General features: G+C 42.3%; 1 protein-coding gene and 1 long non-coding RNA gene across 2 annotated transcripts; both read right to left on the bottom strand.

The window, feature by feature from the left end:
• Window positions 1-288: 288 nt before the first annotated feature.
• Window positions 289-11408, bottom strand: rpgrip1l (RPGRIP1 like). Its single transcript, XM_034175988.1, has 5 exons — window positions 11399-11408; window positions 11264-11356; window positions 10593-10699; window positions 7134-7310; window positions 289-392 (listed from the first exon to the last, which is right to left on the bottom strand). The coding sequence occupies exons 1-5, from the start codon at window positions 11406-11408 to the stop codon at window positions 363-365; spliced, it is 417 nt and encodes a 138-aa protein (XP_034031879.1). The 3' UTR covers window positions 289-362.
• A 267-nt stretch (window positions 11409-11675) lies between these two features.
• LOC117515026 lies at window positions 11676-20438 on the bottom strand. Its single transcript, XR_004562001.1, has 2 exons — window positions 20392-20438; window positions 11676-11778 (listed from the first exon to the last, which is right to left on the bottom strand). It is a non-coding gene; the product is annotated as an uncharacterized LOC117515026 (long non-coding RNA).
• Window positions 20439-27997: the final 7559 nt, after the last annotated feature.

The following is a 27997-nucleotide window of genomic DNA, read 5'->3' as shown; positions in this document are numbered from 1 at the left end:
ACCCAAACTTTGCTCTTTCTGGAAAGAGTTTGAAGCCACTGACAAAGATTAGAAAATAAGACCTAATAAAAAAAACTTAAAAAAAAAACTAATCAGCATCATGCACTAAACCCTGATTTTTAATAAAATGTTGGCCAAAACAAAAAAGAAGAAAAGATATTTAAAAATCCATTGTTTCAAGATGAATCTATAAAGTGTGAGACATAGCTGGAGAATTGCAGCTTGTTTGAAAAGCTTTGATAGATGAAGACTAAAGTAAAACATGGATAAATACCTTGTAGTTTCTTGATCGTAATGTCCTTCATGTCAAGTAGTTGGGTTTGATGTTTCAACTTCTGTTCATACTCCATTTTGTCACTGTCTCACTTCCTTAACACTTCTTCAACCTCCACCTCATGAGCAACAGAAGAGAAGTGCTACTGAGCACTTTGAAGAATTTACCTTTCAGGCAGCCCAACATTAGATAAGAAACTTAAAATGAAACAGGAACAGGTTGTTGTGTGGCTGGGGGGCCTGGCTGCCTTTTGTTTCTGTTTTCTGTCCTGTCTTTTGTTTTTCCTTCCAGGTGGCTTGCATTTGGGACTGAGTGGCTGTGTAGCTGAGTTTATCAGGACCTCATCCTGATCACCTGAGGCTGATCACCTGCGGCTCGTCAGGACTCACAGCTGTGGTGCATCTACATGGATTGGAACATGGTGGCATTTAAGACTGGAGTACACAGTGTGTATTTGCCAGAGACTCGACCTTGTGACCAGACGGGTGAGATCGTCGTCTCAAGAGCCATCTCATCATCAGTGGATGCAGAGAACTTCCAGGTTTGATGCATGGTCTGTGAAAGAGGAGGGGGTGAGGTCTCACGCTCGTCAGCACACTTCCTGAGGTACGTTAGATTTTGTGACTAACATTTATACAGTCAGTAAATGTGGTGTCCCTCACACCTTATTATACTGAGCTGTATGTTGGTCGTTTAAATCAGCTTCCACTGCTGTGGAGTTTTGTGAACTGGATGTTCCATGCCTGCAGGGTGGGAAGCTGATTAGTAATTAAGCCAGGAAGTGTTTGCTGTTTGTACACCTTTGAGCGTTCTCTCTGTGTGTAGAGTGTGGACTCACATAATGATTCCTTCTTTCACAGACTCGGTTTGTCGCGGCCACCTGGGGGGTGTCGGCGGGGTCCTTGGGTCCGAACCAGTTCTGGCTCCGGACCGTTAGCGCTGCTGGGAGCGCACCGCAATCCACCACGCCAGACCGCGCACTTTTATATTTTTCACAGCACTGTTATGTTCATTAAATTCTGTTATCCTTTGTACCGTGCTCTGCTTATTTTATACTGGGTCCTTCAAACGCTGGTCGGTTCTCCGAGCTGCGTCCGACACATAACAGTAGTCTCTGGCCAAACATCACGGACCCAGTGGTAGCAGAGACGGTAACGCGCCGGGAAGGCGACAGCAGACGTTCAGAAGTTATCCGGATCAGTTGCGGGTGCTCTCCGCCCGGATGGTGCGCATTGGAGAACCCATTACTGAATACTGATTTGAGCGCTCGTGCAGCCGTGTTCCTGTGTTTGTGCCTTATCCGTGGGTCGTGGTGGAGTGTGACTGGCGACGGCTTCGCGTCACGCTCCGACCGGATAAGAGGTTTAAACGGGAGCTGCAAGAGTGGGTCTGTAATGGGTGCACGCGCACGGCGGAGCTCTGTGGCACGGGTCACTGTGCTTCCCATGTGACAGTTGTAGCCCCGTTTCCCCGGATGAAGATAACTACTGCGTCTGTTGTTTCAGCTCCGGTGTTATTTAGTTAAATCACATTTTTGGTTGTGTGTTACACAGAGCTGCGCACAGAAAGGCAGCATGAGTTTGTTTTCTCAGTTACCAAAGGGGGTTTTCATTTTTAGCACTTTGGCTCCCTCTTTTGGTGACTGAGTCACATTACCGTCAAGCTCTTAAGTTGGAACAGGTGTGTTCCATTTGTTTGAGCTTGACGGTATAAATCACTTATTAGTTTTGTGTGGGTGTTTTTTGAGTTGGTTTTTTTGTGTGGGGTTTTTATTTGTACACTATTTAGTGTCTGGGGTCGTGACCCTGCAGTTCTGTCTGGAGCAAAAAAAAAGGACCCAAGCAACTTTGTTAGTCTTTCTTTTTATTTCTTTCAGTTTCACCTCCCAGGGTTTGATGGGACGGTCCCCTGGGGGGTCATGGGGGGGTAATTGGGTTGTTTTTTCTTTTTTCTTTTTTTTTGTTTTGTTTTTTGTTATGCCCTCTCTTCTCCTCTGACTCCAGCCGGGTGAGCCGTAGAGTCGGCGTTGCTGGAGTGGTGCAGTTTGGTTATGCTGGGCGTTTCCCAGGTAACCTCTGCACCCGGGAGGGGGGGGGGTTTGGGGTATTTTCTTTTTGTTCCCTCTCTTCTCCTCTGGCTCCAGCCGGGTGAGCCGTAGTGTCGGCGTTGCTGGAGTGGTGCAGTTTGGTTATGCTGGGCGTTTCCCAGGTAACCTCTGCACCTGGGGGGGGGTGTTTTTGTTTGTTGATTCCCTGTTCCTTCAGCGCGCCTTTGAGCCGTCTGCCATCGGCGTGGCTGAGGTTTGGGGCAGTGGGATATACCCGCAGCTGGTGGCTGGTTTGGAAGTCGGAGGAGTGGCGCCGTTTTGTGCCGTCTGCCATAACCGCTGTTCCACTCCTCCCGGTTGGCTTCTGGGGTATAGTCACGGTTGGTGACACTGGACGTGCTTCCAGTTTCCACTGCGCCAAGGGGGTGGGGTTGGGGTTGTTTTGTTTGTATGTTTTTTTTTTCTCATTTTGTTTTCCCCCCAGTTTCCGCCCTCAGGGTTTGACTGTGGTGTCCTCTGGGGGGGAAAGGGCTGTGGGTCCATCTAGCCATAGACGGCCGGGGCTGGGTCCGTTGGTCATGAGGGGAGGCGTCTCCTGGGGTTGATGGAATGGTTAGCATTTTTATTTGTAAGCTTAAGTTTGGGTTGTGTTTTTCTTTTCTCCTCTTCCCGGGGTTTGATGGGACGGTCCCCTGGGGAGGGGGGGGGTGTTTTGGTTGTTTGTGTTTGTCTTTTTTGTTTTATGACTAATCAGACTGTGAACATGGTTGGACAAAGGCTGACCGCACAGGTTCAAGAACTCCTGGCCACACCTGTGTTAACTGACTGATAGAAACAAGGGCAAAGATGCAGCCAGAGGAGAAGACATCAACCGTTCTGTTAGATGAAGATTCTGTTAGAAGATGAATGCGGATACGGTTTCCAGCCATGGTCCCTGGAGGGGGGTGTTTCTCCTGGGCCAGGTTTGTGTGGTCGCCGGGAGGCTTCCCGTGAGGGTGGGGTACTGTTGTATGGCTGGGGGGGCCTGGCTGCCTTTTGTTTCTGTCCTGTCTTTTGTTTTTCCTTCCAGGTGGCTTGCATTTGGGACTGAGTGGCTGTGTAGCTGAGTTTATCAGGACCTCACCCTGATCACCTGCGGCTCGTCAGGACTCACAGCTGTGGTGCATCTACATGGATTGGAACATGGTGGCATTTAAGACTGGAGTACACAGTGTGTATTTGCCAGAGACTCGACCTTGTGACCAGACGGGTGAGATCGTCGTCTCAAGAGCCATCTCATCATCAGTGGATGCAGAGAACGTCCAGGTTTGATGCATGGTCTGTGAAAGAGGAGGGGGTGAGGTCTCACGCTCGTCAGCACACTTCCTGAGGTACGTTAGATTTTGTGACTAACATTTATACAGTCAGTAAATGTGGTGTCCCTCACACCTTTATTATATTGAGCTGTATGTTGGTCGTTTAAATCAGCTTCCACTGCAGTGGAGTTTTGTGAACTGGATGTTCCATGCCTGCAGGGTGGGAAGCTGATTAGTAATTAAGCCAGGAAGTGTTTGCTGTTTGTGCACCTTTGAGCGTTCTCTGTGTGTTGAGTGTGGACTCACATAATGATTCCTTCTTTCACACTCGGTTTGTCGCGGCCACCTGGGGGGTGTCGGCGGGGTCCTTGGGTCCGAACCAGTTCTGGCTCCGGACCGTTAGCGCTGCTGGGAGCGCACCGCAATCCACCACGCCAGACCGTGCACTTTTATATTTTTCACAGCACTGTTATGTTCATTAAACTCTGTTATCCTTTGTACCATGCTCTGCTTATTTTATACTGGGTCCTTCAAACGCTGGTCGGTTCTCCGGACTGCGTCCGACACATAACACAGGTTTAGTAATAAGTGTTGATGGACACATACAATGCAATCTGCTGAGATGGCTCCTCAACCTTTATTATACCACAACAATCCAAATGTTCATTGACAGTAGTTTTGCTTACTGATGGACTGAGGATAGCGAGTCAGTCCAGGCTGAAGCTGGGAGTCTGTGACCAGTGTTTCTGCACTGTGGAGATTGCCCTATGCAATGCTCAGTGCATGAATCTATCATCAACTCATAACTGGAGCTGTATTTCACAATAATGGCCACTTGTTCTTATTCTACTTTGGAGAATAAATCAGATGAAGAAATATGGATTTTGGTTGCACTGTATGTTGAGAAGTGAAGTTGTGAAGTTCCAGTCCCATGTACATTTGGGTCTGCAGTGATCAGGTCAATCAGTCTCCAATCAGCCCTCAACTGTGCCTGATTGCTAAGGGCCCCTTCACACATAGTACAAATGTGGATGAATTGCACACGAAGCAGGAATTGTATGCAATAGGCGAAAAATCGTAGCTGCCTCCAACGCCTCGTACACCTGTTGCTACAACTATTTGCACACACCAGCGGCTGAAAGATAGTGTGTGCCCTGTGAGAGCCCATTTGATTACTCATGCGGCAGGTGACGGCCAAATTCTAGATGACATACACGAACATCTAACACCGCTTGCTTAGCACTAAGAAAATGTGGTTCCATTCACGCTGTCAGCACAAAAACTTTGAGCAGATCACTTTTGAGCTGGCTATGAAATATGTCTAAGTGTCCCCACAAGTGTGGCTTTACTTTGCAAAACAGCAACACACGTGGTGTGCCACAGTGTCAGCTCCCCCCCACAACACATGTGCGAATTGCGCATGTGTTGCACTCTCCCCCATCCCCAACACATGCAGCAGATGTGTTGCAGATGGGGGGATTAACTAAAAAGCAGTAAAACTAAAAAGAAATGATCATATAACACAGAAACACAGTGATATGTTGGCGTGTGCGCGGAACTGACATGGGGTGTGTCCGTCGACAGCCGCAGCTGTTAGGATCTCTGGTTCTGGACGACCCAGCTGGGCAACACGTATCGTGTTTGGACGGACATGAACTTACAACGTCCACTGTGAGGTGCGTGTGTCTGCTTGCTGTCCTCATGTGGACATACAAATAGCATCGTTTTGACAAACTAGATGTTCTGATTAGGCAAAAAAAAGAGGTTACCTTACAAAAATGTAATTTATTCAACCAAATTTTCCAAGACAACAGTGAACAAAATGTGAAACATTTGTGACTCATTACATTTGTGATTATTTTCAGTTACATTGACCCCATTTTGAGTTTACTGTTGAAACTAAAACTTACTAATGGAACAAGGAGGTTCTTAGCTTTCTGAAGACATTAATTATCACTGCCAACCAGATATTAAAGACGAATCTCAACTGTGCAGAAAAAAGTGTCCCAGTTCACTAGTTTGTATCATGGCCTGGGAGGTGGACGAAGGTCACCCGCAACACTAACTTGTAGAATAGTAAATATTTTATTATTTAATTTCCAGGCATTTGCGGCCCACTCTGAGTCAACCAAAGGGCTGGATATGGCCCGCGGACCATAAAATGCCCAGATGTGCTCGAGAGCATGTCTCCACATCTGCAGGCTAGCCTCAATATAATCTATAGTCTCAGTTCAGATCAGAAAGTCATCTGTATACATCATAGGCTGTGGAGACTCCTGTCTGATCTCGCCTTCAACCTGTCCATCGCCACTGCAAACAAGAAAGCGCTCAGAGCTGATCCTTGATGCAATCTCACCCTCACTTTGAATATATCTGTCACTCCAGCTACACATCTCACCGCTGTCACACTGTCCTTGCACATATCCCGCACTGCCCCTGCATACTTCTCTGCCACTCTAGACTTCCTCATACAACACTTTCTTCCACTCGTTCTTTTGAACACAGAGTATGACCCACTTTTCCTATCCATCATATTATAATCTCACATCCACACTTCTAACTTTCCTCCTTTCCTGCTCTCTTCTGACACATTCTACTACTCTTCTTCGTCCAGCAGTAGCCTAATTTCCACTGGCACCATGTTGGGCAACAGCACCGGTGGCAGCATTGTTAACCTGGGTTTTGACTAATCCTTTATGGAAATTCGATTTGTGATGTGCATTTTTCTCCCCCCTCCCACTGGATGCCCTTCCTGACACAACCCTACTCATTTATGTGGTTTAGGGGCCGGCACTCAGAATATACTGGCTACACACCCAATGTGGCTGAGTTGAGTGAAGCTGCAACTATAGAATACAAAAAAAAACATAAAAACTACATAAATGCACAGTAGGTGCATCAACACACCCAAAGAGTGTCTCAGTCTGACGCTAATAATATACTCATTGACAGAGATAACATGTAACACCATTGGAAAGTGACAGTATATGACAGTATCTGTTACTCCTTCAGTACACCGATGGGGGGAAAAAAACATACCACAGTTAGGTGCATCCACCCACAACATTTAGCCACTTTAAAGGATGTGAGCCTCAAAAAGCTTGGCCATTGTATTGTGGAGTCTTCAAAGTTCCCTCAATAGCAGCTGAAAATGATGACCCTCAGGTTCAGACCTGGGCACCACTGTGCTGTGAATGACCCCTCAGCATCACACCATGTGTCACCTTCCAGGGGTGAGACTTCTGATACTCTCTGATGGCTTTGCCTATTCCAAAGATAAGAATCGAAACATTACTTTTATTCCTGTCTAAAACTGTCAATGTACTTTTAATTTAAATGTTTCAGTGTGTTTATAATTGTAAATTATGTTGATGTAAGGCACTTTGAGCTGCATTTCCCGAAAGTTTAGCAGCTGGAGAGATGAGACAGAGCACGCCCACAATGCTGTCTGTGAAAGTGTTCAATGCTTAACTGCATTTGAAGAACACCTGGGTTGTCTACATATGACTTCCTCTACCTTGTAGTCTTTATTGATCTTGCTCTCAATGTCCAGTAAGTTTCTGGTCTTCTGTAGCTCCTGGATGGTCTCAGCATGTGCGGCTCGCAGCTCCTTGATGGTTCTCTCTTTATCAACATCACTGTACTCCACCTCATTCAAGAAGTCCAACTTTCTGCTTTTCTGGGCTTTGCTCTCCTGTGTGGGAAACATGTTTACATTTTATAGGCAGGACACAGCAGTAATGGCAACAAAGTTTAACCTGTTACAACATGAGCAGACAATAACAAATCAACACTAGTCATTAACAGAATATTCATTTAGTCAACTCAAGTCTGGTAGCAGGAGCTGGTGTTGTGCATTGCCACATCCACCACAACATGGAACCGGCTTGGGAAATGGATGGCAATCAAACAGGCAGCAACGTAACCATCTATCAGCCACAGCTGGAAGAAACGTGGCTATATCTCAGTCTTTTCTAGCTGCTGGTGACCTCAACAATGATGCAGAGAAATGCTGACGTCCCATCACAATGCAAGTGATACTTTTCATCTGAGTCTCCCAAAGTAGTAGCTGCATGTCTGAGAAAGTCATTCCAGCAGTACCCAAGGATCCTCCAAAGAGAACTGCTACCAAAGACATCCAGTCTGTTATGTGTCGGATGCAGCTCGGAGAACCGACCAGCGTTTGAAGGACCCAGTATGAAATAAGCAGAGCACGGTACAAAGGCTAACTGAATTTAATACATAACAGTGATACATAAAAAACAAAGTGCGGTCTGGCGTGGTGCGCTCCCAGCAGCGCTAACGGTCCGGAGCCAGAAGCTGTTTGTACTCAAGGACCCCGCCGACACCCCCCAGGTGGCCGCAACAAACCGAGTCTGTGAAAGAAGGAACCATTATGTGAGTCCACACTCTACACACAGAGAGAACACTTAAAGGTGTACAAACAGCAAACACTTCCTGGCTTGATTACTAATCAACTTCCCAACCTGCAGGCATGGAACATCCAGTTCACAAAACTCCACTGCAGTGGAAGTCGATACATGACTAACATACAGCTCAATATAATAAAGGTGTGAGGGACACCACATTTACTGACTGTATAAATGTTAGTCACAAAATCTAACGTACCTCAGGAAGTGTGCTGACGAGCGTGAGACCTCACCCCCTCCTCTTTCACAGACCGTGCATCAAACCTGGACGTTCTCTGCATCCACTGATGATGAGATGGCTCCCGAGACGACGATCTCACCCGTCTGGTCACAAGGTCGAGTCTCTGGCAAACACACACTGTGCACTCCAGTCTTAAATGCCACCATGTTCCAATCCATGCAGATGCACCACAGCTGTGAGTCCTGATGAGCCGCAGGTGATCAGCCTCAGGTGATCAGGGTGAGGTCCTGATAAACTCAGCAACACAGCCACTCAGTTCCAAATGCAAACCACCTGGAAGGAGAAGCAAAGGACAGAAACAAAAAGGCAGCCAAGCCCCCCAGCCATATAACACAGTCATTTCATTTGCCATTGCAGCTAATACAGTAATAGCATTATAACACACTTTATATTGTAGAATACTTTACCTTAATAAGCAGCAGTGCCTCAGTGAGCTCAGTAACATCATGCTCATTCTCCTTCAAAATCATACATATTACAGTTACAGAAAGAGACAAAAAAATCAGCTATTAATGCAAAACAGAAGATGTATGTTGCACAACTTGAAAAGGGTTGTATGTGTGTGTGCCTTTCAGCTATGTTTTATGACAGATATAATACTCAACAATTAATTTATTTGGATTAGTCTTGCCCATTTTGAAATAACAGAATCGATCTGCTTTCACTGGAGCTGTCAGGTGAGCCTCCAACATGCTTACAAAGGAGCCAAGATTTCTTTTAGAGCTGGAAAGCACTGTCACATAACTGTTTTATTGTTGTTTGTTTGTTTGTTTGTTTGTTTAAAAAAAAAAACTGCTCAGATGTAGTCAGAAACTGTTGCTTGGTGCTTCTTGTCCTGTGGTGTGCTGCCGCAGACCGAGGAAGATTGATAGTCATCTTGTGTTTCTTCCATTTTCTAATAATTTCACCAGTTGTTGCCTTCTCACCAAGGTGCTTGCCTGTTGTCCTGTAGTCCATCCCAGCCTTGTGCAGGTCTACAGTTTTGTCCCTGGTACCCTTAGACAATGTTTTGGTCTTGGCCATAGTGAATAGGTTGGAGTGTGATTGATTGCTTGTGTGGACTGGTGTCTTTTATACAGGTAACCAGTTCAAACAGATGCAATTAATACAGGTAAAGAGTGCAGAATAAGAGGGCTTCTTAAAGAAAAACTTACAGGTCTGTGAGAGACAGAATTCTTGCATGTTGGTAAGTGATCAAATACTTATTTCATGCAATAAAATGCAAATTAATTATTTAAAAATCATACAATGTGATTTTGTGATATATATATACATATATATATATTTTTTAGATTCTGTCTCTCACAGTTGAAATCTATATAAAAATTACAGACCTCTACATTCTTTGTAGGTGGGAAAACTTGTAAAATCAACAGTGGATCAAATACTTATTTGCCTCACTGTATATATATATATATATATATATATATATATATATACATATATATATACTGTAATGGCAGGCGAAGCTGGGGAGCATCACATCCAGCACAAAGACAATCAGCACTGCTGCCCCTCAGGGGTCTGTGCTCTTCCCACTGCTCTTCTCCCTCTATATGAATGACTGCACCTCAGATGACCCATCTGCAAAAATCCTGAAGTTAGCAGATGATACCACCATCATTGGTCTCATCCATGATGGTGATGAGGCCGCATACAGACAGTAGGTGGAACAGTTTGTCCTCTTGTGTGGTCAGAACAAACTGGAGCTAAACCCGCTCAAGGCTGTAGAGATGATAGTGGACTTCAGGAGAAATTCCCCCCATCCTCAACAATACCGTGTCTACTGTGGACACTTTCTGATTCCTGAGATCCACCATCTCCCAGGATCTGAAGTGGACCTCCCACATAGACTCCATCAAGAAAAAGGCACAGCAGAGGAAACATCAGCATGACACATCAGAAACTACTGATCTACTGACATTTTCACAGAATCCCTCTCTATAATCAACAGAGAATGGTCTGAAAAAGACGAAACTTCCAGTGAGTGGCAGTTTTCTTTAGCTGAGGACCTAGCTGAGACATATATACACATCATTTAGGAGAGGATAACTTAACTGTTCTAGACGAATACAACCCCAGTGAACAACTTGGGATATGTGCCAAAATCTCGATCCGGGACGAACTGCCCCAAAATGACCACACCCTTTATCGTCCCAAGTGTTACTTCAAATGCAGCTGTATTTTCTAAACTGTAGCAGCTATAGATTTTCCGAGGTGTTCAAAATGTTCAGTGATTGCACAGAAAAACTTTACTAGGTTAAGAAATCAAATTAGCCTTTACTTTAACATCAAGCTGACGTACCTTGTTACTGTGTTTCAAACAATCATTGAATTCTTCCACTTTCTGCATCTGCTCAAAAGACTGAATAAGAAGCTGCTTATTTTCTTCTGTCAGCTTCTTAGTTATATCTAAAAAAAAAAAAAAACCCAAACAAACCAATTCTCAATTTCTTAAATCTGTTACTTTTATTCAGTGTGGGTGTTAAGTGTGATTTACACTGATCAGCCATAACATTGTGTAGGTCTCCTTTTGCCAAAAAAGCTCTGACTCATCAAGCCGTGAGACCTCTGAAGGGCTGCTGTGGTATGTGGCAGAGGTGGGACAAAGTCACTGTCAAGTCATTCTCAAGTCATCAATCTGCAAGTCCCAAGTCAAGTCTCAAGTCAGCTTGCAAACAATTGTTGGTCATTATGACTCGAGACTTGACTTGGGACTTGGTGATTCATGACTTGAGAATGACTTGATGTGACTTCGTCCCACCTCTGGTATATGGCACCAAAACTTTAGCAGCAGATCCTTCGATCTCCTGCCCAGTCCTTCTGTCTAGTCTATACTCCTCATGTGCATCAATGAGCCTTGGCCGCCCATGATCCTGTGTCCAGTTCACTATTTTTCTACCTTGGACCACTTTTGGCAAGTACTGACCACTACAGACTGGGAAGATCCCACAAGAGCTGTAATTTTGGAGTTACTCTGGCTCAGTAATCCAGCTATCACAATTTGGTCCTGATCAAAGTCAATCACATCTTTATGCGTCCCTGTTTTTCCTGCTTCCAACACATCACCTTCAAGGGAAAAACGTTAACTTGACGCCTAATATATCGTACCAACTGACATATGCCGTTGAAACAAAATAATCAATGTTATTCACTTCACCTGTCAGTGGTTGCAATGTTATGGCTGCTCGGTGTCCACTCCATTGCATCAGAAATAATTAATTTTCAAAGTGAAATAAACATAGTGGCAGCAACTCTACAACGATCAAATTTAATTTTTCTTGTAGACTTTCTGAACTTAAACCAAAGGAAAAAGAACCAATACTGTATGAAAATGCCAAACCTCTTAATTACCTCTTTCAGATGAGAGTTTAAGTATTTCATTTTTATCCACAAGTTCAGCTTTTAGTGCCATCTCTAGCTGGGTAATCTGTGATTTTAGTTGCATCTCTTGAAGATTCCTCTTTTGTTGATGTGATATATCAAAGGCACTGAAAAACAAAAATACGACAATTATAACTATTAAAGCAATGAGAATTTATTATCTACACAAGTTGAGTGTTTGACATACAAGGGTCAGCTGAAATGTTCTGCCTCCTAGGTGATTATTTCAATAACAAGCAAGATATTCACATGAATCATATCTCTGCCCAATGCTTGGTATGCTCTCTATCAACTATCATTACTTTTGCAAATAGTCACCTTACTTGTCCACACACTTACATCAATGCCAGAAATGTCTTTGCACGCCTTCATTAAAGAAACTGGGTGTCTTTTTATGCACCAGTGATGTCCAACTGCTTGCTCCTCTGTATCACTTGTGTCATGAGACTATTATACTTGTGTCAACTATTATTAGACTCTATCGGCTTTGCTCAAAAAGTAAATGAGTCCACCCACCACTTTAATCATATCTTAGATCTTGTTCTGACTTATGGTATGGAAATAGAAGACTTAACAGTATTCCCTGAAAACTCTCTTCTGTCTGATCATTTTTTAATAACATTTACATTTACCCTGATGGACTACCCTGCAGTGGGGAATAAGTTTCATTACACTAGAAGTCTTTCAGAAAGCGCTGTAACTAGGTTTAAGGATATGATTCCTTCTTTATGTTCTCTAATGTCATATACCAACACAGAGCAGAGTAGCTACCTAAACTCTGTAAGGGAGTTAGAGTATCTCGTCAATAGTTTTACATCCTCTTTGAGGACAACTTTGGATGCTGTAGCTCCTCTGAAAAAGAGAGCTTTAAATCAGAAGTGTCTGACTCCATGGTATAACTCACAAACTCGTAGCTTAAAGCAGATAACCCGTAAGTTGGAGAGGAAATGGCGTCTTACTAATTTAGAAGATCTTCACTTAGCCTGGAAAAAGAGTTTGTTGCTCTATAAAAAAGCCCTCCGTAAAGCTAGGACATCTTTCTACTCATCACTAATTGAAGAAAATAAGAATAACCTCAGGTTTCTTTTCAGCACTGTAGCCAGGCTGACAAAGAGTCAGAGCTGTATTGAGCTGAGTATTCCATTAACTTTAACTAGTAATGACTTCATGACTTTCTTTGCTAACAAAATTTTGACTATTAGAGAAAAAATTACTCATAACCATCCCAAAGATGTATCGTTATCTTTGGCTGCTTTCAGTGATGCCGGTATTTGGTTAGACTCTTTCTCTCCGATTGTTCTGTCTGAGTTATTTTCATTAGTTACTTCATCCAAACCATCAACATGTTTATTAGACCCCATTCCTGCCAGGCTGCTCAAGGAAGTCCTACCATTATTTAATGCTTCAATCTTAAATATGATCAATCTATCTTTGTTAGTTGGTTATGTACCACAGGCCTTTAAGGTGGCAGTAATTAAACCATTACTTAAAAAGCCATCACTTGACCCAGCTATCTTAGCTAATTATAGGCCAATCTCCAACCTTCCTTTTCTCTCAAAGATTCTTGAGAGGGTAGTTGTAAAACAGCTAACTGATCACCTGCAGAGGAATGGTCTATTTGAAGAGTTTCAGTCAGGTTTTAGAATTCATCATAGTACAGAAACAGCATTAGTGAAGGTTACAAATGATCTTCTTATGGCTTCGGACAGTGGACTTATCTCTGTGCTTGTTCTGTTGGACCTCAGTGCTGCTTTTGATACTGTTGACCATAAAATTTTATTACAGAGATTAGAGCATGTCATAGGTATTAAAGGCACTGCGCTGCGGTGGTTTGAATCATATTTGTCTAATAGATTACAGTTTGTTCATGTAAATGGGGAATCTTCTTCACAGACTAAAGTTAATTATGGAGTTCCACAAGGTTCTGTGCTAGGACCAATTTTATTCACTTTATACATGCTTCCCTTAGGCAGTATTATTAGACGGTATTGCTTAAATTTTCATTGTTACGCAGATGATACCCAGCTTTATCTATCCATGAAGCCAGAGGATACACACCAATTAGCTAAACTGCAGGATTGTCTTACAGACATAAAGACATGGATGACCTCTAATTTCCTGCTTTTAAACTCAGATAAAACTGAAGTTATTGTACTTGGCCCCACAAATCTTAGAAGCATGGTGTCTAACCAGATCGTTACTCTGGATGGCATTTCCCTGATCTCTAGTAATACTGTGAGAAATCTTGGAGTCATTTTTGATCAGGATATGTCATTCAAAGCGCATATTAAACAAATATGTAGGACTGCCTTTTTGCATTTACGCAATATCTCTAAAATCAGAAAGGTCTTGTCTCAGAGTGATGCTGAAAAACTAATTCATGCATTTATTTCCTCTAGGCTGGACTATTGTAATTCATTATTATCAGGTTGTCCTAAAAGTTCCCTAAAAAGCCTTCAGTTGGTTCAGAATGCTGCAGCTAGAGTACTGACGGGGACTAGCAGGAGAGAGCATATCTCACCCGTGTTGGCCTCTCTTCATTGGCTTCCTGTTAATTCCAGAATAGAATTTAAAATTCTTCTTCTTACTTATAAGGTTTTGAATAATCAGGTCCCATCTTATCTTAGGGACCTCGTAGTACCATATTACCCCATTAGAGCGCTTCGCTCTCAGACTGCGGGCTTACTTGTAGTTCCTAGGGTTTGTAAGAGTAGAATGGGAGGCAGAGCCTTCAGCTTTCAGGCTCCTCTCCTGTGGAACCAGCTCCCAATTCAGATCAGGGAGACAGATACCCTCTCTACTTTTAAGATTAGGCTTAAAACTTTCCTTTTCGCTAAGGCTTATAGTTAGGGCTGGATCGGGTGACCCTGGACCATCCCTTGGTTATGCTGCTTTAGACGTAGATTGTGGGGGGGTTCCCATGATGCACTGTTTCTTTCTCTTTTTGCTCCGTATGCATCATTCTGCATTTAATCATTAGTGATCGATGTCTGCCCCCCTTCACGGCATGTCTTTTTCCTGTTTTTTTCCCTCAGCCCCAACCAGTCTCAGCAGAAGACTGCCCCTCCCTGAGCCTGGTTCTGCTGGAGGTTTCTTCCTGTTAAAAGGGAGTTTTTCCTTCCCACTGTGGCCAAGTGCTTGCTCATAGGGGGTCGTTTTGACCGTTGGGGTTTTTCATAATTATTGTATGGCCTTGCCTTACAATATGGAGCGCCTTGAGGCAACTGTTTGTTGTGATTTGGCGCTATATAAGAAAAAAGTTGATTGAAAAAAAGTTGATTGATGATGTCACTTCAGGTGCTCATTCAGCTTAGAATAAAGAAAAAAGTCAAAGCAAAGCAAAAGCAGAAGAAAGAGTGACGGATGTCACCCTGCTGGGAGAAGCTTTCATCAGCGGCTGTCCAGAGTGAAGCTGAGCTGAAGGGGCCGGCCAGAACTGAGACAGCTGGTGTTCAAGCCAGAGTGAGACACACAGCACCCAGTGTGATCAACAGTTTTGGATATATACAGTAGTGTTCAGAATAATGGTAGTGCTATGTGCCTAAAAAGATTAATCCAGATTATGTATTTTGTAATCTCATCCACATAAAATCTTTAGAAGACTGCCTTGCATCAGTGAGAAGCTGGAGCTATATAAAATGGATAAACTGAATTGAAACTTTGTCTATAATTTTGTGCTTGGGGTTTTCTGTCACTGCTTCTCTTGTCTGTCACTTGGTGCTTGTAGTCCAGCGGCCAAGGGCTGAAAAAATACCCATACCCCTCCCGGCGGTAGAACAAAATGAGACCTGTTTTATTTGAAGGGTATTGATGTCTACTTTTAGAAAATCATGGTTGTACTAAATTAACATGTGTACAGTGCAGCAGACATGTTAATGTTTTGGCAAACAGGGGGTTACCCTGTTTGCCAAAACATTAACATGTCTTTGTACTGCAATATCTGATATATTCCCCTAACAAAAAAGGCACAATATGTAATCAGGGCATCAATTAACCCCATTTTTTAGGTGTAAGGCATACCACTACATACATTCTTAGGGTTTAATTAAGTTCTTACCCTACTATGGGGATATTAACCCTTTAGAATCCAAATTTTTTTTATGAATTTTCCCCCATATATTTTGTTGATTATTCATGAGTGAATGGGAATAAAATAAGTTGACGTTTACAACATTTGACAATTTTATGTCTTTTATTAGAAAATACCAGGTAGAATCATTTAAAATGGGTACAATGCTTCAAATTAACCCTTTGTTTGCGGTAAACCATCAGTTCACAGTTAGTTAGCTATTTGACTGATTGTGGCTGAGAATTCCTTTGGGGATGAAAGTACATGACATTTATATAAAAATCATCACAAAGAATGTTCTGAAGTCCTAACCTTACCAACCCCCAGAGCAACAGCAGTAAGGAAAAACTCCCTCTGAGGAAGAAACCTCAAGCAGACCAGACTCAAAGTTAATAAAAAAAAAAGCCAATGACTGCTCAATAATAAAATGAATAAAATGCTGTGAACCACCAAGGAGCTGCTGGATGAATCTCATTCATATATCCACAGCAAAACCTGAAGAGTTCTTTCTTGGTCAGTAACCAAATTAAGGTTTAAATTCATGTGAGGTCAGTTGCCCAGCAGCTGTGCAAAAACTTGAAAAGATGCACAGCAAGTGGTAAAATTATTATTTGCTGCCTCATTAATTAATGCACAATTGGTTTGCCATAGAAGCACAATGACCTTCTCAGAAACAATCTGTTGGCTTAATTAAGTTCATTGAAATTAAACTTTGTACCATCTCATTGTTTCTACTCTTACTTACCTTTGTTAGACCAATTAATACTATCTTATTATAACTTAATTATAACTTATTTTGGTCAAATTTGGTCATATTTTGTTCGTTTAGTCTGATTGAGATCAAATCCATTTCTTGAAACAAAGGATCAACAGCCAACTGCTCTTTAAGTTGCTGCGTGTTGTGTGGGCCGCTGAAGAGGAGGTACTGCTGGCCCACCACCACCAGAGGGCGCCCTGCCTGGAGTGCGGGCTCCAGGCACCAGAGGGCGCCGCCGCCTCACGTGAGCAGCTACGGTGACAGCTGTCACCCATCACCTGAGACAGCTGACGGCAATCATCTGTGGGGTATATCAGCAGGACGGCACCTCCACCTCATTGCCGAGATATCGTTTCTACCGGAGAGGTAACGTATCGAAGCTAACGGAGTGTATCTTTTTGGATTGTGCTAGTTTGTGGATTACTGTTCCAACGAGAGGTGGAGGTAACTTCCCTGCTGTTCGGAGTCTTGGGTGCAAACGCGCCCCCATCTAACTGTTCTTTGTTCCTCGCCAGCAGTACCAGGTCCGACACGCGGAGGCAGTGGCCACCTGGGAGTTCGGGACTTGGCGGCTCCAGTATTTCCGGGGTCCTGTGGCGGAGGAAGCCGTGTGGTTCGGGTCTTACCTTGGAGAGGCGTCTCCTATCTTCGAGCCTGCCCACACGACACTTTTGTGAATTGACTGTTGTCCATTTCGTGATTGGTTGTATTCGTTGTGCACGTTCACAACAGTAAAGCCTTGTTATTTGACTTTCTCCATTGTCCGTTCATTTGCGCCCCCTGTTGTGGGTCCGTGTACTGACACTTTCCCAACACTGCGTTCAGAAATACAGTGAATTAACTGGGCAAAACCACTGAAAGATACCTAAAACACTCCGTTGTTTGTATTAGTGGTTAATTTCAGAAAGGTTATCAAAACTGTACAGCCAGATGCATTCCGGCAAGTTTCAGAAGAATTCTTGATCAACATGTCATTAGCTGGAAAGGGGTTAACACTGTCTATACTGCCATTAAAAGGACTTCAGAACATTCTGTGTGATGATTTTTATATAAAAGTCGTGTACTTTCATCCCCAAAGGAAATCTCGGCCACAATCAGTCAAATTGCTTACTAACTGTGGACTGATGGTTTACCAGAAACAAACGGTTAATTTAAAGCATTGTACCCATTTTAAATGATTCTACCTGGTATTTTCTAATAAAAGACATCTAAAATTGTCAAATGATATACACAGCAACCTATTTTAATAACATCCACTCATGAATAATCAGAGCATCAACAAAACATGTGGGAAAATTCATAAAAAAAAATTGAGTTCTAAGGGGTTAATATCCCCACAGTAGGATAAAAACCACATTAAACCCTAAGAATGTGTGTAGTGGTATGCCTTACACCTGAAAGATGGGGTTAATTGATGCTCTGATTACATATTATGCCTCTTTGCCAGGTGAATATATCAAATATTGCAGCACAAAGACATGTTAATGTTTTGGCAAACAGGGGGTTAATCTGATGCATTGTACACATTTTAATTTAGTACAACCACGATTTTCTAAAAGTAGACATCCATACCCTTTAAATAAAACAGGTCTCATTTTGTTCTACCGCCGGGAGGGGTATCACCCTTTTCTAGCAGTCTTTTTTGGGCATGGCTGCTACTCTGTTGATGGTGGGCCTTTCTGTCTACTCTTCCACTCCCTCACACCTGTTTCTCAACACCTGCTCGTAGGGATGGGTATTGATAAGATTTTATTGATATCGACGCCATTATCAATTCCACTTATTGATCCGATTCCTTATCGATACCCTTATCAATACCTCCATTTTGAGATTGCCTTTTGGGATTGCTATGCTGATGATACTCAATTGTACATGCCGATAACTGCTGGTAATCTCATCCACATAAAATCTTTAGAAGATTGCCTTGCATCAGTGAGAAGCTGGATGTCTAGTAACTTCCTACTTTTAAACTCTGATAAGACTGAAATGATGTTTCTTGGTCCAGTGATACACCGGCATCAATTTGACCAACTAGCACTTAGCCTAGGTTCGTGTGTCATACATCATACAGACAAAGTGAGGATCCTGGGGTAATTTTTGATCCTACGTTGTCCTTTGACCTCCACATTAGAGATATTACGAGGACTGCTTTCTTCCATCTGCGAAATACAGCGATGATTCGTCCCATCCTGTCTATGGCTGATACTGAGACCCTGATTCATGCATTTGTCTCTTCAAGATTGGATTACTGCAATGTTTTATTTTCTGGGTTACCGCAGTCCAGCATTAGGGGTCTCCAATTCGTTCAAAATGCTGCTGCCAGACGTTTAACACAAAGCAGAAAGTTTGACCACATTACACCCATTTTGGCATCTACTGGTCTATAAAATTGTTCACGAACTGGCACCTCCCTACCTAGCTGATCTAATTAAACCCTATGTACCGGCCCAAGCTTTGTGTTCACGGGATGTAGGATTACTTTGTGTCCCTAGGGTGAATAAAAAGTCTGCGAGTCATAGAGCATTCTCTTATCGTGCCCCTGTTCTGTGGAATGATCTCCCTGCATCAATAAAGCAGTCAAATTCTGTGGAGACTTGCAAATCTAGGCTTAAGACGCACTTGTTTTCTCTGTGTTATGGCTAGCATATTGCTATGCTTTTTATTTTTATTTTTTTTACTCTTTTATTGTGCCTTTTAATCTTTTAATTCTGCTTTTTAATCTTATAATTCATTTTATCTTGGTTTTTTAATTATTTTGTGTGAAGTACCTTGAGGCAACACTTGTGAATTGGAGCTATATAAAATGAATAAACTGAATTGAAACTGAAATTATTATTATTATTAATTCTGACCGGACTCTATCTTTCTAACTTGACGCAGCAGAGAGCAGCGCAGCATTTGGAGCTGAGCGAAAGGATGGAGGACGAGTCTCATTTCTTGCCTGCAACAAGACAAGAGTCCCAATTCGTGACTTTAATCTGCACAAAGGTGACTCATGATTGCCATCTTTAAATGGCTTTGAGAGGGGTTAAGAAGCGGACTTTCTGCTTCTGAAAAGCAGCGAAGCAGAGAATCAACGAAGCAGCGGATCAGAGCACTGCTTTGTTGGTTCAAGCTTCAAAGTGGAGCCATTACAGAAGCGATTGATTGCAGACCAGTTGCAGGGTCTGTAATCAACGTAGAGAAACAATCATTTTCCCGACAAACACCCTTAAAAACAACGGCCGCTCTGAAGGACCGATAAGGGAATCGTTAAGTAAAAAGACTATCGATGTCAGTGGATCGAATAATTTCTTAATGATTCTCGAAAAGAACCAGTTCTTGATACCGATCCCTACTAGTTACACCTTGTATTTAAGCCTCACCCTGTTCACTTCCTCTCCGCCAGATTGTTGTTCTTTTTGCCTTCGCTTCCAGCCTTCTTCAAAGTTCTTGTTTTGATTGTCCTGCTGTATCTTTTTAACTTCCTGCCTTTTTCCTCGACCCCGCCTTAGCCTGATGTTTTTGATACTGTTGCTTATTCTGGACTGCCTACCTGTGTACCGATCTTCACAAGTATATTCACTAAAGCCTTTTAAATGTCAAACTCTGGTGTCTGTGTCCAGCAATTGTGTCCAGTCGTTTCCGGGTTCAGATTCTGATGCCTTTACATTGAAAATGATTCTGCACATGCCAGAAACTGCAGGTGTTCTGTTTGGCAGAGCCAAAAGCAATAAGTGAAGGATTATTCTCAAACCACTTTCACTTTACCATCTTGCTTGTTATTAAAACAATTGCGTTGGAGAACTTTCCAGCCATCCCTCACACATATAGCATGTGCTTCAGTGGAAGCAAGTCAAGTAAACCATCAGAACATTTGATCAGTATCGGTCATACAGCTCTCAGATGGCTCACCTGGATAACAGTTTGTCATTATTTTCCTTCAGCAAGTCACTTTCCTGCAGGGCTTTTTTTTGTGAATAAGTAATTTACATTTTTAATGGACTGTGCTTTATCTTTACTTCATCGATCACATTTCTGTCATAAGACATTAAGTGCAATTGCTTCAAGGTTTATTTAGGTGTGTGGATTTTTTTTTAACTTTATTGAAAAACGAACAGTATTATCATTTTTCTGTTGTTTGGCTTTCTGCAGGGTGGCCAAATTAGGTAGGTGGCTTGGCTCAGGATCTCCAACATCCACTGCTGCTTTTGCTGACCTCCACACAACTGGTTCCATCCTGCCTTCACACAGCTCTTTTGCAATCTGCTCACGCAGGTTTCCAGAAATGAACCGCTTGAAACGGCCAGTGTTCAGGGAGATATCTGTATTTAGTGTGTGACACTGGAGCATCATTGGGCTATTAATTGGTGGATCTCTGTCACATGTCATTTCAAAATGCCCATGACACTCCTTACAGTAGCCTCTAATCTCTGTGTAGTTATTGGTGACAGTTGGATAGACCTTGACTCTTTGGAACACAAATGTGCATGTGTGTTTTATCTTCTTCCAAATCAGGTCATTTATGACATATGTGTATTCCCTTTTCTGAGATGGAGAAAACTTGTCTTTGTATTCAACTTTCTCAGGAATGAATTTAACCCATTCCTCAAAAGGTACTTCAAGCTGAAAAGCCGACACTCTTTTTGTGCAGGGGAAATGCAACCTGAGTCTAACTCCATGTCAACAGTACTTTCAGGATCACTTTCACTGAGTTTCAAAACTTTCACTGAATTCCAAAGCTGACCAAATGTTGTGTCTGTTCAACTTCACAAAAGTGCACAGGGCCTTTGCAAACATCTTGCCTTCCAGCTGCTGACTCACCTCTGTCCAGATAGCAGCAGCTGGAGTGACTATTTTGACATTTATGATGATGGCCTCTTTTGAAGTGCAGAGAAATACAAGAACTGAATCCTTGTCTACTGATGGCTTTCGGGGCATCAAAGAATTAAAAAAAAACTAATCAGCATTGATCAAAAGATTAACCAATCAGTCTCCAGAAATAAAGACACAAATACCTGGGTCTTTACCTGTTGAATTTTGAAAATGTTAGCTATGTTATCATGTTAGTTATGTTCGCTGTATCAGGTGCAAACTCTGTACTTTACATAAAACCTCTGTATTGGACAAGTCGACTTACTTTGTCTTGACATCCGATTTAACTGAGGATTATATAAATACCACTGAGATAGTAAAATTGTGTAAAAGTCATTGATTTTTTTTTTTCAGAATACGTGTTGATTCGCTGTGAAAGACTTTTGTGTAGTTTTTAATGGGAGTATAGAATGATCTTACTACTGTTAATTTTTCAATAACGTTAAAAAAAACACTCCACAAACCTAAATAAACCTTGAAGCAATTGCAAATTGCAATTAGCAATTAGAACTGGTGCGGCCCAGGGGAATCCGACTGTTTAATTAAAACAAAGCATCACACTTGAAGCAAATGTCTTATGACAGAAATGTGATCGATGAAGTAAAGATAAAGCACAGTTCATTAAAAATGTAAATTACATATTAACAAAAAAAAGCCCTGCAATTTCCGATGGCACCTGAATGCAGCAGCAGCACAATGCGTGTCCCTGCCGTCTTCGCACAAAAATAAAACTCTCAGAAACTAAAGCAGCACAAATGAAAATTTTAATGGCACTAACCAGCACAAACGAAGCACTAAAAAAAATTGACCAGTCTGGTTCATTTTGGCACAAGCTGGGGGGAAGGTGACCTCTGAATGACCTAAAATTAATCTTTAATATCTCAAAAACCATAGCAGCACAAACGAAAATTGTAAGGGCACAAATCTGCACAAACAAAGCACTAACCACTCATTAAGTTTGCTTGGATTTTTACGTGGATGGGGGGGGGGTCAGCTTCACAGAGCTTTGATGTACACACTGTATTGCGCAGGAGAGTAAACTCGTCGTTAACGGGTGTGGACTGAACGTGAGAGGGGCGTCGGCGCGTGCAATGATTTTTTGAAATGTTCAAAAAATCTTTCACCCATAAATGTCGTGCAACAAATGTGAAGTGGTAGTGAACGTTGCGTGATCTACTCACCAACACTACGTGCAGCTCAATTCGATTTAAGAAGTGAACAGTGTGATTGCGCCAGCGCACCACATCAGAGCACAGCTCATCTGAACGATGATAACAAGATGTTAAATCTATCACAAACATACTTTTACAGCTGCACAGAAGAAGGAAAAAACATGCAGCTGTTTTTCCAAGCCATGACAACGTAAACATTACAAATACCTTTTTAGACTGCTCCAAATGCGTTCTCCCCCTCATTCAGCCCGTGTGAGACATGCAGCGGCTGGAGCGCTCCTCTGTGATTCAGGAAGTAATTCGAGCAGTTTTCAATAGCCAACTCGAAGAGAAAATTATTAATCCGCTATAAAATTATTTTACAGATGCAACATCCAGCACGTGGCAGCCAGTGGAACACAGCGGGTGGGATCATCATGATGATGTGTGTGCAAGTGCGCGGATCAAAGTCATGCAAGTGTCATGGCACCTCGACTCTCAACACCCAAAACGATCAAAGGGAATAATATGTTAACCATCAGATGACAAAGTAAAAGCTCTTAAATCATTCTAAAGTCAGTTTTAAGCAGGAACAAGGCGAATAACTATTGAATCACTACTGATGCTCTGAAATGACGTAGGCACAGCAGCAGCTGTGGCGCTCTGATTGGCCCGCCATATTTTATTTCAAAATAATGTTGAATTTATGTGGAAATGATTGTTGACAAAAGCTTCAGATATCTCACCGAGATGGATGATGACTGGAGCGCAGTTTGAAGCAGAAATGATGTGATAATCAGTGAATTGCTGGTGCCGCTCAGAAATGAGTCTGTTGTACAATGCTCACAGTGGCTCAGCAGGTGTTTCTCACAAAGCAAGCAAAGGTCCACATATGGACTTTGAGCATTGCCACAAAAGTCTAAAACAAATCTTTTCAGGTCTAAGTTGGCTTTTAGCAGAGATATTTCCACATGCACATAGACTTGTGGGACTCTGAGGATGTTTCACATGAAATCACAATTCATAGCTTATAAAAGTAAACCAGTACCTATTTTGCATAATGTCTTTTAAATACTAGTTTCTTTTATTGCTATTGTTTTGTGTATAATAATCAAAATAGAGTGTGCTATGGCTGTAAAATACAAATCTTAGTGTTAAGAGGCCAGTCTCTGTGGAGCTGCATGCCACATAGCAAAAGGTTAACAGCTTTCCCTCAAAAAACAAGTGATCGTTCTTATCTGAGCTTCCTAGGTAACCGTTTGGTTAATACACAAAGTCATTCCAGCAGCAGCCAAACCTCATCTGAAGAGACCTTGCACTAAAGTGGTGTCCAAAAGATGAGGTGGGCTTCATAGATAATTGGCAAAGCTTCTGGGGAAACCTGGTCTTGTTAGGAGAGACGGCATCCATCCCACTTTGGATGGAGCAGCTCTCTTTCTAGAAATCTGGCCAATTTTCTTAAATCCTCCAAACTGTGACTGTCTAGCGTTGGGACCAGGAAGCAGAGTTGTAGTCTTACACACCTCTCTGCATCTTCTCTCCCCCTGCCATCCCCTCATTACCCCATCCCCGTAGAGACGGTGCCTGCTCCCAGACCACCAATAACCAGCAAAAATCTATTTAAGCATAAAAATTCAAAAAGAAAAAATAATATAGCACCTTCAACTGCACCACAGACTAAAACAGTTAAATGTGGTCTATTAAACATTAGGTCTCTCTCTTCTAAGTCCCTGTTAGTAAATTATATAATAACTGATCACATATTGATTTATTCTGCCTAATAGAAACCTGGTTACAGCAGGATGAATATGTTAGTTTAAATGAGTCAACACCCCCCGAGTCACACTAACTGCCAGAATGCTCGTAGCACGGGCCGAGGCGGAAGATTAGCAGCAATTTTCCATTCCAGCTTATTAATTAATCAAAAACCCAGACAGAGCTTTAATTCATTTGAAACCTTGACTCTTAGTCTTGTCCATCCAAATTGGAAGTCCCAAAAACCAGTTTTATTTGTTATTATCTATCGTCCTCCTGGTCGTTACTGTGAGTTTCTCTTTGAATTTTCAGACCTTTTGTCTGACTTAGTGCTTAGCTCAGATAAGATAATTATAGTGGGCGATTTTAACATCCACACAGATGCTGAGAATGACAGCCTCAACACTGCATTTAATCTATTATTAGACTCAATTGGCTTTGCTCAAATGTAATGAGTCCACCCACCACTTTAATCATATCTTTGATCTTGTTCTGACTTATGGTATGGAAATTGAAGACTTAACAATATTCCCTGAAAACTCCCTTCTGTCTGATCATTTCTTAATAACATTTACATTTACTCTGATGGACTACCCAGCAGTGGGAATAAGTTTCATTACACTAGAAGTCTTTCAGAAAGCGCTGTAACTAGGTTTAAGGATATGATTCCTTCTTTATGTTCTCTAATGCCATATACCAACACAGTGCAGAGTAGCTACCTAAACTCTGTAAGTGAGATAGAGTATCTCGTCAATAGTTTTACATCCTCATTGAAGACAACTTTGGATGCTGTAGCTCCTCTGAAAAAGAGAGCTTTAAATCATAAGTGCCTGACTCCATGGTATAACTCACAAACTCGCAGCTTAAAGCAGATAACCCGTAAGTTGGAGAGGAAATGGCGTCTCACTAATTTAGAAGATCTTCACTTAGCCTGGAAAAAGAGTCTGTTGCTCTATAAAAAAGCCCTCCGTAAAGCTAGGACATCTTACTACTCATCACTAATTGAAGAAAATAAGAACAACCCCAGGTTTCTTTTCAGCACTGTAGCCAGGCTGACAAAGAGTCAGAGCTCTATTGAGCCGAGTATTCCTTTAACTTTAACTAGTAATGACTTCATGACTTTCTTTGCTAATAAAATTTTAACTATTAGAGAAAAAAATTACTCATAACCATCCCAAAGACATATCGTTATCTTTGGCTGCTTTCAGTGATGCCGGTATTTGGTTAGACTCTTCTCTCCGATTGTTCTGTCTGAGTTATTTTGTCTTACAGACATAAAGACATGGATGACCTCTAATTTCCTGCTTTTAAACTCAGATAAAACTGAAGTTATTGTACTTGGCCCCACAAATCTTAGAAACATGGTGTCTAACCAGATCCTTACTCTGGATGGCATTACCCTGACCTCTAGTAATACTGTGAGAAATCTTGGAGTCATTTTTGATCAGGATATGTCATTCAGTGCGCATATTAAACAAATATGTAGGACTGCTTTTTTGCATTTGCGCATATCTCTAAAATTAGAAAGGTCTTGTCTCAGAGTGATGCTGAAAAACTAATTCATGCATTTATTTCCTCTGGGCTGGACTATTGTAATTCATTATTATCAGGTTGTCCTAAACGTTCCCTGGAAAGCCTTCAGTTAATTCAAAATGCTGCAGCTAGAGTGCTAGCAGGGACTAGAAGGAGAGAGCATATCTCACCCATATTGGCCTCTCTTCATTGGCTTCCTGTTAATTCTAGAATAGAATTTAAAATTCTTCTTCTTACTTATAAGGTTTTGAATAATCAGGTCCCATCTTACCTTAGGGATCTCATAGTACCATATCACCCCAATAGAGCGCTTCGCTCTCAGACTGCAGGCTTACTTGTAGTTCCTAGGGTTTGTAAGAGTAGAATGGGAGGCAGAGCCTTCAGCTTTCAGGCTCCTCTCCTGTGGAACCAGCTCCCAATTCAGATCAGGGAGACAGACACCCTCTCTACTTTTAAGATTAGGCTTAAAACTTTCCTTTTTGCTAAAGCTTATAGTTAGGGCTGGATCAGGTGACGCTGAGCCATCCCTTAGTTACGCTGCTATAGACTTAGACTGCTGGGGGGTTCCCATGATGCATTGAGTGTTTCTTTCTCTTTTTGCTCTGTATGCACCACTCTGCATTTAATCATTAGTGATTGATCTCTGCTCCCCTCCACAGCATGTCTTTTTCCTGGTTCTCTCCCTCAGCCCCAACCAGTCCCAGCAGAAGACTGCCCTCCCTGAGCCTGGTTCTACTGGAGATTTCTTCCTGTTGAAAGGGAGTTTTTCCTTCCCACTGTTGCCAAATGCTTGCTCACAGGGGGTCGTTTTAACCGTTGGGGTTTTTCCGTAATTATTGTATGGCCTTGCCTTACAATATAAGGCGCCTTGGGGCAACTGTTTGTTGTGATTTGGCGCTATATTAATAAAATTGATTGAACTGATTGATTAAAGGACATCCAGCCGTTGTCTTACGCCACCGGTTCCCATCCAAGTCTCCCAGCCATACAGTCAGACAAGAAGCACCAAGACTCAAAAAGTAGACCATCATTCCGCTGCAAAGATATCGACATCCCCAAACACCGCTGTCCAACAACCTCATGACTCCATAAACTCCTTCCATGTTTCCCTCAATCTGAAAGGCCAAGGACCAGAGACATGAATGTCAATGACAACGTAAGTGAATGTCTCGACAAGTTCAACACTTTCACTGCATACATGGTGGCCAAACCAGGTTGTCACTGAAAGCTTGGATCTTGACTCAGAAAAACCACAAACACAGCTGGGTGTTTATTCCAGAAAGTTGATGTCAGTAAACCTTTTCTGGGTGACAAAGACACCTAAGGTGCCATTGTCCACAACACTACCAAACACCTAGTCAATATGAGTACTGAACAGTGTAGGAGCCAGAACACATCCCTGAGGAACACCAGAAGTCACTAAGAAGAGGTCAGAGATTTTGACACCTGCTCTGCACAACATTCACAGTCCCTTTGCAGGACTGGCTATGATGCAATATAATTTTGTAGCAGCATCTCTGTGAAGTCAGTGTTGCTATTTTTTGATCCTTGCCAGGTGAGCAGAAGTTACTGAGGGAAACAGCAATGAATAGTTAAACACATGATGGACGTACACAGTGGTTTTCCTCATATCTTGGACGCTCTGCAGTGGGTTAATGGTATCAGGGCAGCGAAGAATGCAGGGAGCAAAGACGATGGCGAGGGCATTAGCTGACATCCTGTTCGTCTCTTCCTGCAGGGTGATCCTGTACACAATCCAATCATGGTGAAGTCCTAATCCAAAAAATCATGTGGCACCCTGCAGATGTAATAGTACTATAGAAATACAAACGACAGTAATGAGAAAGGTGCTGGAGCCACCACCCTTTTGGAGCGCCGATGGTCATCTCATCATCAATCTATGAGAAAAGATGAACTGATTCTGTATCAGAATTTTGGAGGTAAAATGATGAAGAAAACTTAGATTTAATCCCCTGTTATTACCAATAGTGACACAAGATAAAGTCATGATGTTATGAACCTTCTGGATAATCCAGCATTTCTGATAACCTCGGGGGGGATCTGACATAACTGCCTCCAACATGACAAACCCTACATTCCAGATTCAATATGATAAACACACTTCACTTGGAGGATCCTTCGTATCCCATCACTGACCTGACTAGATGGTACAGAATACACCCTCAGATCACCTCACGGTTGTCTGG

This window comes from Thalassophryne amazonica, chromosome 8 (assembly GCF_902500255.1).
Source record: "Thalassophryne amazonica chromosome 8, fThaAma1.1, whole genome shotgun sequence".
Classification (NCBI taxonomy): domain Eukaryota; kingdom Metazoa; phylum Chordata; class Actinopteri; order Batrachoidiformes; family Batrachoididae; genus Thalassophryne; species Thalassophryne amazonica.
This window is presented reverse-complemented; position numbering and strand designations above follow the sequence as displayed.